Genomic DNA, 12,610 nt, shown 5'->3' with positions numbered 1-12,610 from the left:
CTCTGACCTCCCCTTAGCAGTAATGACCTTCACTCTCAAATCTTCATGGACAATTTTTTTTCCCTAACTCTCTAATGCACTCATCATGTAAAATTGTCTATTATAGCCATCTGTGTTGGTGTCCCAGACCCCTAGTCTGTAAGCTTATTTAGGGCAAGTACTGTGGTTTATCTGAATTTCTGATCTTCCCCCCAATACCTGGAACACTGCTCTGTACTTAATAAATGTTTATTACTGTTGTCCAGAATAATGCTGCAATAAATACTCATAAAAGTACCAGTTGAGCACCAAAGTACCAGTCACCAAAAGATGAGCAACAACAAAAACACCCAGAAAAAACAAAAACCCCAAAGATAACAATTGATTTTCTGTGATTGATTGATTAATCATTCACCCAGGAAAAAAAAAAGATAAGAACACTCCAGCTAGTTATGTCTATATAAAGTTAAGAGAAAATTTTTTGTTTTTTTAAAGCATTAGAGGAAGTAACAGAAGAGACTAAGAAAAACCCAAGTACAGAGAAATACAAATTGAAAGTGGCAGCAGTTATAACAGCAATAAAAGAAGGAGTTAGTCATGGCAAATAAGGGTAAAAGTCAGCAAGCGTTTTGACCACAACAAAGACAGCCAGTGATTTAAAAAAAAGGGGGGGGGGTACGACAGTTTAGCTGTTTGGGGTTGGAGAATAACCACTTCAGTAGATGTTAAAGACACTAATGTGCCATGGTAACAGAATAACAACCATTAGCACAGTTAGGCAACCTTGGGGGCAGGGAGATGGAAGAAAACCACCATTATACAAACCAATGAGTTGCTAAGCTATAACAGTAGTCTATCGTGTTCTGCAACAAAGGGTGTATGCAAAAGTAGTATATTTCACAAAATCTTCCATTAAAAGCAGCTAAAATTTAAAGTTCTAGCACTTAATAAATTAAACACTTGATTATCTAGAAGGTCCCTTTATTCAGACTAATTTACTACCTAAAAATGTCCGATAAGATGAGAACATAAATAACAGTCATATATAACATATAGTACTTGGCAAAATTTCAGCGTATAATATGACATTAGTCACAATTAAACTTTTCCATGCATAGCCTTGACAACAACTGAATTTACTTTACAAAATTTAAAGAAAAATTACGTTTTAATAATATATAAAGTAATAATTTGACATTTATTGTATATAATATTTTACAGTTTCAAAGAACATGGTTTAAGAGTAAGAAATAAACGAAGGCAAAGGTTTGCTGAATATACACAAGTTTAAAGTCCATATATTATCAATATTTCCTTCACTAAGAGAGTAATGACATATCCTTTGATCCAGTGACCTTATTCCTAAGCATATACCCCAAGGAGAAGAAAGAAAAGTTTCAAATACATACCAAATATTTAAAGCAGAATTTTTTGTAGCATCAAAAAAATAAACTGAAAACAGAAGCTGCCCATTAAAGAATGGTTAAATATATTGTGTGTGTATATGAATATAATGGAATATTATTACTTAAGGAAGATAACTATGAAATATTAATAGAAGCATGAGAAGATTCATATAAATCAACACAAAGTGAAGTAAGCAAGAAAACAATATACACGACTGCACAATGTAAATGGAAAGAATTTTTTAAAAAGGAAACTGAAATGTGTAATGACTTTGATTTGAGTAAGGGAGGGCTGTGCAAAGTCACCAGCCTCAATTTCTCCTCCAGAGCCATCTGGATCCAGTGGCCAGCATATGGACCAGGGCAACTGGAGATGGCCCAGGATGCAATAGGAAATCTTGGCCTTTTAAGCTGAGGTCTTCTCAGGATCTCACTTTGAGTACATACACAGAACGGAAAAATTTATGACCAAACAAGAGATTTTGATTACATTAAAAATAAAATGGTTTTGCACAAAGCCAATGCAACCAAGATTAGAAGGGAAGCAGAAAACTGGGAAACTATTTTTACAGCCAGTGTCTCTGATAAAGGCCTCATTTCTAAAATATACAGAGAACTGAATCAAATTTATAAGAATACAAGTCATTCCCTAATTGATAAATGATCAAAGGACATGAACAGGCAGTTTTCAGATGAAGAAATTAAAGCTATCTATAGTCATATGAAAAAATGTTCTAAATCACTATTGATTAGAGAAATGAAAAATTAAAAGAACTTCGGGGTACCACATCACACCTATCAGATTGGTTAACATGACAAAACAGGAAAATGATAAATGTTGGAGAAGATGTGGGAAAATTGGAACATTAATGCATTGTTGATGGAGTTGTGACCTGATCCAACCATTCTGGAAAGTAACTCAGAACTATGCCCAAAGGACTATAAAAATGTGCATACCCTTTGACTCAGCAATACCACTACTAGGTCTGTATCCCAAAGACATCATAAAAAAGGGAAAAGGGCTCACAGGTACAATAATATTTATAGCAGCTCCTCTAGTGGTGGCAAAGAACTGGAAATTGAGAGAATAGCAATCAATTGGAGAATGGCTGAACAAGTTATGGCATATGAATGTAATGGAATACTATTGTTTCATAAGAAATGATGAGCAGATGGATTTCAGAAAAACCTGGAAAGACTTGTATGAACTGAGTAAATGTATGATGCGAGTGTATGATGCTGAGTGAAATGATCAGAACCAGGAGAACATTGTACACAGTAACAGTAACACTGTGACATGACCAACTTTGACCAACTAAGCTCTTCTGAGCAATGCAGTGATCTGAGACAATTCCAAAAGATTCATGATGGAAAATGCTATCCACATCCAGAGACGGAACTATGGAGTCTGAATGCAGAGCAAAGCATACTATTTTCTCTTTTTTTTCTTTCTCATGGTTTCTCCCTTTTGTTCTGATTCTTCTTTCACAACATGACTAATGTGGAAATATATTTAATATGATTATATATGTATAGCCTATATCAGACTGCATGCCATCTTGAGGAGGGCGTAGAGAAGGGAAGGGGGAAAATTTAGAACTCAAAATCTTATAAAAGTAAATGTTGAAAACTAAAAATAAATAAAGTTTTTAAAAAAGAAAAAAGGTTTTAGAGATGTCATTTTAACGATCAAGAAATTGAGGTTACAAGATATTAAAGGATTTATCTATCATGACAAAAGTACTTAAAAACAGAGTCAAGGTTTAAGCCTAAGCCCTCAGGAGTCTCTAATAAGTAGGAGAAAAGAAAATCAAACCAAGATATCCAAATCCAACCTCCAAATCTAATCTTTCTTTCATTAGATCACACTCTCCTTTTCAAAATATGCTTCTTCCATAACCATATACTACTGTATATACTCAATTTATCTAAATGAACACTTTAAAAATTACATGTTTTAAAAAACTTAAACCAATTCAAGCCAATCTTATAAGAATTAGTGCAAATAAAACTACCTGTCTTGTGAAATAAAATGGCATAATGTTCATTTAGAAATACATATCAGCGTAGAGCCAAGATGACAGAATAGTAAGAAGTACAGTGAGGTCCCCCAATAAACTCCTCAAAACAGATTTAGAAAATGTACCAGACTGAATCCTGATAGAAAATACAAGATATAATCACACTCAGGTATTTTATAGCCCAGACCAGCATGGAGAGGTCCGAGTACTTTGGAGACTGGGCCTGCTCAGGGCAACAGGCCGGTAGGGACGCCTCCAAGCCAAGAAGAAGTTGTGCGTGCACCAGGACAACAAGAGGTCACAGATTCAGGCCAGAGGGGATTAAAATTATGCACGGTGAAAGAACAGGGGCCAACTGGCAGTTCTAACATTTACGACCCCATTCTTGTTCAGAGATCCAGGGCAGACTGAGGAGAGGACCTGTGCCTAGCAGTGACATTCCAGGGAGAGGAATGACTATGGGCTTCAGGCTTTGGAACAAGCAAGTCCAGAAGCAAGTATCAGTTGTTTAGCTCTCACTCCAGGAGCTGAGTAGAATCTGCAACCTGAAAAAGAATAACCAGAGCAGGACAGCTATCCTAGACCAAAGTAGAGCCCACAATTTTGCCACTAGGAACGGGCAGAGCTTTACCACAGACTAATAATGGCTACGTCTAGAAGCAATTTAATGAAACACCAAAATAAGATGAGTCCATCGGCCTACTGCTCAGACCCAAATCCACAGAATTTGCAGAAATCAGACTGGGGGCAGAGGGTGAGGATAGGGGTTGGAACAAAAAAAAGTTGCAGGCCCCTAGCCTGAGAGTCCCTGAAATACTGTAATAATAAATACAATACTCAATATCCCAAGGAAGCATCATCAGAACTAGCCCAAATGGTCTCTCTAGAAATGTTCAAAGCCCATCCTGAACATAAAGTCCCAAGTCAAGAAGTAGTCTAGATTAAGAATGAGAAAACAAAAAGAATTTTATCATTAAATAAAAATACTATTATAGTGACAGGGATGCTCTAGACACCAACCCAGTATAAAAGAATGACTCTAAATATCTACAAATAAAACCTCAAAGAAAAACACAGCCTGGGCACAAATTCAACTAGAATTCCTGGAAGAAGCACAGCAGGAGTTGTAAAAGATAGTTTAAAATATTTTTATAAAAGAAATGAGAGCTGTAGAAGAAAAGATGGGAACATAAATGGGAGCTATGAAAGGAAGATTTGAAAACAGAAACAGCAGTTTGGCACAAGGTATATAAAATCTTGCCCAAGCAACGAACTCTCTAAAAAATAGATTGGACTAAACAGAAACTAATAACTCCACAAGAAAACAAGAAATACTTTAAAAAGTTAAAAGACTAAAAAAAAAATTGAAGGAAATGTAAATTATCTCAAAACAAAAACTGACCTGAAAACATTTTGGAGAGGAAAATTTTAAGAATCCATGGACTCCCTAAGAGCTATGACTCCCCCTAAAAAGGCTAGTTATATTTCAAGAAATCACTAAAGAAAACTGCCCAAATCTCTTAGAACCAGACATAGTAGAAATAGAAAGAATCCATCAATTACCTCCTGAAAGAAATAGCAAAATAAAAACTCCAGAAACATTATAGCCAATATCCAGAGCTTCCAGGTCAAACAAAAAATGCTGCAAGCTGACAGAAAGAACTCAAGTACCAAGAGGCAACAGTCAGGATCACACAAAATTTAGCATCTATAAACATAAAAGAGCAGAGAGCTTGGAATATCATATTCCAGAAGGCTAAGGAACAAAACATTTCAGTATAAAGGAGCAGAGAACTTGGAATATAATATTCCAAAAGGCTTACAACCAAGAAAAACTTAACAAGTGAAAATGAGTATAATCCTTCAGGAGGAAAATTAGACTTTTAATAAAATGGAAGACTGTCAGGCATTCCTGACGAAAAGACTAGCCCTGTACAGAAACTCTGAAGTGCAAAAACAGAGGCCAAGAGAAAAATGAAAAAAGTAACTACAAGCAAACAATCATAAGGGCCCTAAACAGAGATAAACTGCCTACACTTTAATATATAGAGATCATATATGTGTCCCCTCTAATTCCTATCATCATCAAGTATTATAGAGAGAGTCTATATAGATGAGACCTAGGAGTGGTCCTGTTACATCTTGATCTGAAAAGAAGAATGGAATGGAAGGAGAAAAGAAATTTTACACTAGGTGAGGAAAGAGAAAAGAAGGTTAGGGAAAATATCTCACAAAAATAGAATTCTACACACACAAATAGAATTCTATATAAACTAGGAGGAAATGGTAGAGAAAGAAACTGATACTTGAACATCGCTCTCATTTAAATTGGTCAAAGGAAGGAAGAATACACACATGGATAAAGATGGATGCAGAAATATATTTCACTCAACAGAAAAACAGAAGGGAAAGGGGAGAAGGGATAAGAGGCAGTTAGAAGGAAGAGAGATTAAAGGAGGGATTAGTCCTAAAGGGGGGGAAGCAGGGGACTTTAAGTAAAAACATTCATAACTCTCTTTGAAGTGGCAAAAAATTGGAAACTGAAGAGGTATTTATCCATTGGGGAAAGACAGAACAAGTTACAGTATATAAATATGATGCAATACTATTGTGCTGTTAGAAATTACGAAAGCAACAATTTTACAGAAATCTAGGAAGACTTACATGAACTGATGTAAAGTGAAGAGAACAGAACCAGGAGAATAACTTCTACAATTACAACAATATCTCAAAGACAAACAACTTTGAAAGACTTAGGAACTCTGATCAGCACCATGACCAACCAGAATTCCAGAGGACTAATGATAAAACATGCTAGCTATCTCCTTAGAGAGAGGTAAAAAAAACCTCGAGTATAGAATGAGACTTTTGGGGGGGCATGGCTGATGTGGAAATTTGTTTTCTTAACTATACTTGTTTCTCTTTTTTTTTCTTTTTCTCTCAAATGGGGAAGGGAAAAGGGAGAGTAGGGAAAGTACACTTTTTGCTAACTAAAAAAAATTTTAATTAAAAAAAGAAATGTTGTCTTTTACATGCTATTTTTTTACTCCTTTTTTCTCTAGAAAAATTAGCATATACGTTATTATTTAAAGCAAATTATTTTCTCTATTACCAAATCTAGGCAGCAAATACAGTAACATTTCATCATTATACCTTCATCTTTTTCTGCTTTTAATACAATTAAGTACTAATGCAATTCTTCCAAACAAGCCCCAGTTTGATTGGAAACAGGTCATTGGCTAACAAACAGTAGTCATCTACTCTAATAATGTCTTGATTAACCTGATACAGTCTGAAACATCTAATAAAACTGTCAATTCTTCCAGCTAAGTAAGATTAATTTTCCTTAAGTTTGTCAGTTCTGCTTTAACTTTGAATATCAACTGATAATTCATCAAGCAGAGTCAAGTTTGACCTCCGTAAGGACTACAAACAAATCAGTCACTATTTCTAAAGTATCTTTTATTTAGACCTCCTTATTCTAGAAACTATTTCTAACGCTATAAGTTGACAGGGAAAATGAAGAATTTCAGTAGCAATTCCTTGAATAAACGAATGAGTACTTATTAAGGACTATTTGCCAAGCACAGACATATATGCGGGGAATACAAATACAAAAGCAAAGAGAATGTTATAATATATGATTCAAATATGCCTGAGCTTTTGGTTTTATACTTTACAATAAAATTTTGTTTCTCTTTCTATTTTCTAAAAAAGTCATAAAAAGAAACAAAAAAAATTCAATATTACGTAGTGAAAGCATTACTTTTAACATAAGTAAGGGTGTTGTTGAAGAGGGAAGAAAACAAGAAATTATTGTGAGTACCAAATAACACCAAGAAAATGAAATAGATTATATCTTAATAGAATAGATGCAGATATTGATACTGATGTGGAAGTTATCCCAGAATCAACTGCCTAGAATCAACTGACCATCCATTTGCCAAAGTAAAGATAAAAACTGCTTAAAAAAAAAAAAACTACAAGAAAAATGGTAACAGAAACAATTTAATCCTAAACTACTTGAATAGTAAGTAATGAAAAATGGGACACAGACAACACAAATAAACATCAATATTGGTTATAATATTTTTACATTTAAGTTTAACTGATGTAAACCTATTTTCAGAACAAGAATATCAAGAGTCCACAGGGTATCATGGTTAATAAACACATGTTTTACTTCCCAAGCAGAAAAACCTGGCGGCAAAAGGCCATAATGGTTTAAAATATAAACTCACTATAAAATCTTATGAAAAAAAATCTAGAATTAGAAGAAAGTTTAGAGTTTATTTAATACAACACCCTATCTGGGGAATAATTTGTCTACAATATTCTCAATAGATAGAATTTGGCATTCAATATTCAATTCTGAATATTAGGAAATTCTTCTTGAAATTACTTCTACTGAGGCTAAATCAGCTACCCTATAAATCCTACCCAATCTATCTGACTCTACTAGCAAAGCTTAGAAGTGATTAAGTCAGAAAGTTACCTTATCTTAAGGTGACATGTCAGTTTGGAGAGGATGTTTTTATTCAGGCATAGTAAGAAATGTTTTCTTATACAATTATGTGAAGGACCCTCATTAAAAGAGAAATATCTTCTATTATGAAGACACAGAAAGGTACCTTCTCTTATCATCTATATGCAGAGTTAATAAGTAAATGATACTCAAAAGTAACAGCCTACCAACCATTGAAATGTGCTTCAAAGGTTATCAATCAACAGTAAGCATATCTAGCACACAGCAACATCTTTTCGGAATTGTATGCTTTTAGAAAAAGTTGCATGGTATTTTTTTTTTTATTTCCCCCAAAACACAGAAGCACAGACACTGAATCTATTTAAATTTATTAATTCTGAAATATTATATAGTAATTTTAAAACTTGGAGTTAAATCAATGGGCAAGTTTTAATTGAAAGCTCTTATGGCTCAGCTTATTAAGTGTCAGTAGGACTACGAATGGGCATATCTGTAAAGTGCTTAGCACAGTGCATGGCACACAGCAGATGCTTAATACATATTCATTTCCTTCCTTCCCTCTATGTCTTTTTCAGTTTTAAAAAACTTTAAATCTTTTTTTTTACCTGAGTCTCCACTCCTTGCTCAAGTAAACGTTTAGCCTGATTTTCAACCTCAAGTCGAGCTCTTGCAACAAAAAGTAGATCGTTTTCTATTACTTCTATTCCAGAGAGATCAATTCCTTGAGAAAGATAATCTATTTGGAAAAAAAAAATATTTAAAAATTTTAGAAGTGAACAATATAAAAATATCAAAACATTTATTATGATATGTAACATTCAAATTATACAAATTATAGTTAATTTTAATTGTTTTCCATATAAAAATAGATGTTAAAAACAAAAGTTCTTTTTTCAGACTAGCAGATCTTCATAGTTACTAGCATGTCAAAGTAATATGAAATCTATTTTTCAAAACATATTTATGGTGATATTTCTGGCTTTTCCATCTTCTAGTTATCCCCCTTTATTCCTCCCACAGCCTAGAGACATTTCTTTTAAAAAAAAAGAAAATAAAATTAACCCAGGAACTTTATGAACACAACTACAAAACACTTTTCATACAAATAAAGTCAGATTTAAATAACTGAAAAAATATTGCAGGCTCAAAGGTAAGCCAAGCCAATATGATAAAAATGACAATTCTACCTAAATTAATTTATTGATCCAGTGCCATACCAATCAAACCACCAAAAAACTATTTTATAGAGCAAGAAAAAATAATAAAATTCACCTGGAAGAACAAAAGATCAAGATTATCAAGGAAATCAATAAAAAGAAAAATGTAAAGGAGGATGTCTTAGCTGTACCAGATCTCAAACTATATCACAAAGCAATAATCATCACAACAGTCTGGTACTGGCTAAGAAATAGAGTAGTGGATCAGTGGAATAAATTACGTACAGAATACACAGAAGTAAATGACCATGGTAATCTAGTGTTTGATAAACCCAAAGATCAAAGCTTTTCGGACAAGAACTCACCATTTAACAAAAACTTTTGGGAAAACTGGAAAGCAGGTTAGCAGAAAATAGGTATAGACCAATATTTCACACTTTACACCAAGATAAGCTCAAAATGGGTACATGATTTAGGCAAAAAGGGAGATACCATAAGGAAATTAGGGGAACATTGAACAATTTAACTGTCAGATCTGTGGATAAGGAAAGAGTTTATGACCAAACATGAGATAAAGTGGATCACAGGAAGTAAAATGGATAATTTTGATTACATTAAATCAAAAAGGTTTTGCATAAACAAAACCAATGCAGCCAAGATTAGAAGGAAAACAGAAAACTGAGAAAACACTTTTTACAGCAAGTTTCTCTGATAAAGGCTGTCTTTCTCAAATATATATAGAACTGAGTCAAATCTGTATAAACTTAAACAATTATTATTGAGTTGATCATTGTGATAATGATTCTGGAGAACCGACATGAAGCATGCCGTCTACCTCCTATCAGAGATATGATAAATTCAGAGTGCAGAAGGAAACATATTTTTTGAGCATGACCAATGAGGGAATTTATTTTGCTTTTTTCCCCAATTAGGGGGAAGAGAAAATATACTTCTATTAATTAAAAATAAAACTCCAATAAAAAACAAAAAATATACATTATTAACACATTTTAAGTTACTTGTTATCAATTACTAAAGAAGATAATGCATGTTTTCTCCCATAAAAAGTATTACATCTCTGTTCCTCTTCTTAGCTAAACTCCTTGAAATACTAAGGTACCTCCACTTCCTCTCCTCTGATTTCTAAACCCTCTGCAATCTGACTCCCAAATGCACCATTTAATTGAAATTGTTCTCTCTAAAGTTACTGATGATCTTTTAATTGCCAAATATAATGGCCTTTTCTTATTCCTCATCTTCTTGATCTCTCTATAGCCTTTGACACTGTCAATCATCCTCTCCTTTTGGCTACTGTCCCCCTTCTAGGTTTTCATGACACTTTCTCTTCTTACTTTCCTGAACACTACACAGTCTTTTTTCTCTCTCTGTCTCTGTCTCTCTTTCCCTTTTCTTTCTTCCCCCTACCTTGAAAGTTAGGGTTTGTGTTTTTTCCCCAATGCTCATTGTGTGAGTGACTGATTATTATGATGGGTTTTTATTGATACATACACATATAAAAGAACTTATGTATTTTAAATGTATAGTATCATTAAGAATATAGCTCATACTAGCATAACTAGTGTAAGCTAACAACATGCTTTAAAAGTCTGGATGTATTATTGAATTTTACTGCTTGATGAAGCAAGAATGAATACTGCCTTCCAGAAAAACTAAACAAAAGAAGAATATGCACCCCTGAGCTATCTTACCACGCCTTAAAGAAACAGCACATCAACAATGAACTACAGCGGGACCTGAAATGGATTTTTTGCACCGGTACACATCAAAAGAAATTAACTTCAAAAGTCACTTAAAAGTTAAGAGAAACTAAGTTTATACTCTGAGTTATGTGAGTATGTATTTACCCGTTCCATCACAGGTGTTCACACATATGTATGCTAAACCGAAGGTAGACTAGATGACCTGTGAGATCCCTTTCAACTTTAAATGATGTGATCCCAACTGGCCTAACAATTGAATAACTGAAAAAGGATGAATGTGCTTTTCCAAAATAACTACACTTGGCAAGGGGTCTTTATGTTTCCTAATATTCACTTTGACCTGGGAATTCCTTTACAATCTAAAAAATATCTCTCACTGACTACAGATATATCCATGTTACCATATAAACTTTTTTCTTAAAATTCTAATTACTACAATCTATGATCATCATATATAATTAATTCCACTCACACTGAAAAGTTATGTTTCTCTTAATAAAAAGTATGTTTTAAAAGTCTCTTTTTTATATCTTAAGCAATCTGATAAATATATCTGTGAAAAGTGAAGAAAATAAGGAAATATGGGCTAGGTACACATTATTTAACAAGATACCGAACAGTAAAAGTAATCAATACCTTTTCAATATGAAATTTTACACAAAAGTTGAATAATAATAAAAATGATGATGAGTTGAGCACTTTGGGAGACAAATTGACAGTATTAGGGTGGGTGCCTAATAAAATAGTTTTTGACCATATGTATTGTTTTACTGATGAAGCAAATAATTGTTTACCAATAGTATAAGTTCTGGAGTATACAAGGTACCTAAAATTCTGTCCTGATTGTTTTTAATCTCACTACACTTTAAAGAACAATGCTGGGAAAAGGTAATTTTTTTAATGGAATGGGCAGCCATGGTACAGTGGCAAGAACTATTGGTTTAGAATCAATGGAAATACATCTGATTCCCAGCTCAGATGTTTATGATCTACATGGTCTTAGATCCCAGGACAGGCTGCATGCAAGAGGCTTATGACCTCTTGGCTGCTTCACTGCAGATAATCCTGATATGTGATGAAAAACTGCTGACTACCAAAAAACCATCATTTATGCTATGGCTCTGTTGTTGCTGGTGCTGCTCCTGCTTATCACTGCAACCTTGCATTAGGAGACCCACTCTGAACTGCAAAGATTTCATATCATCCATGACAGAGACCAGACTTCTGAGATACAAGATTTGGTCCTTCCACAGCATAAATGTCAGAATATTTATGGATTTTTTTCCTCTTGCATATTTTCTTTTCTTTTTCTTTTTTTTTTGGTTGCCCTCCTTAATGATTCTCTAGCTTATCAATGTCCTTCCAAAATCAGAGTTCCCAGAACCGAACATAAAGGCAAAAGACATTCCCTGCCCTCAAGGAGCTCACAAGTTAATGGAGGAGACAATAAAATGTGTACAAATAAGCTATATATAGCATAAATGGTAAAGAATTAACAAATAGGAAGTCACTAGAAATAAGAGGGACTGGGAAAGGCTTCTTGTAGAAGGTGGAATTTCAGTTAGGGCTTGAAGGAAACCAAGAAAGGGAGGAGGCAGATATGAGGATGGAAAGCATTCTAGGTAAGGGATACAGCCAGAGAAAATACCCAGAGCTAAGAGATGGGAGTGTCTTGTTTGTGGGCCAGCAAGAAGGCCAGCATCATTGGACTAAAGAGGACATGGTGGGGAATAAAATGTAAAAAGACTGGAAAGGGGCGTGGGTGTGTGTGGGTGTGTGTGGGTGTGTGTGTGTGTGTGTGTGTGTGTGTGTGTGTGTGTGTGTGTGTGTGTGTGTGTGT

At 34.1% G+C, this 12,610-nt stretch overlaps 1 protein-coding gene across 1 annotated transcript in view; it reads right to left on the bottom strand.

Annotated features, from left to right (window-relative positions):
• COG5 (component of oligomeric golgi complex 5) overlaps positions 1-12,610 on the bottom strand; it is a 361,274-nt gene that overhangs the window by 187,654 nt on the left and 161,010 nt on the right. Inside the window, exon 7 of the mRNA XM_027838594.1 lies at positions 8,498-8,628. Within this exon, the coding sequence (XP_027694395.1) occupies positions 8,498-8,628 (131 nt within the window). The remainder of the gene's footprint in view (positions 1-8,497; positions 8,629-12,610) is intronic.

This window comes from Vombatus ursinus, unplaced genomic scaffold (genome assembly GCF_900497805.2).
Source record: "Vombatus ursinus unplaced genomic scaffold, bare-nosed wombat genome assembly UNPS02014830.1, whole genome shotgun sequence".
Lineage (NCBI taxonomy): Eukaryota > Metazoa > Chordata > Mammalia > Diprotodontia > Vombatidae > Vombatus > Vombatus ursinus.
The sequence above is the reverse complement of the archived record's forward strand: the minus strand, read 5'-3'. Positions and strand labels throughout refer to the sequence as shown.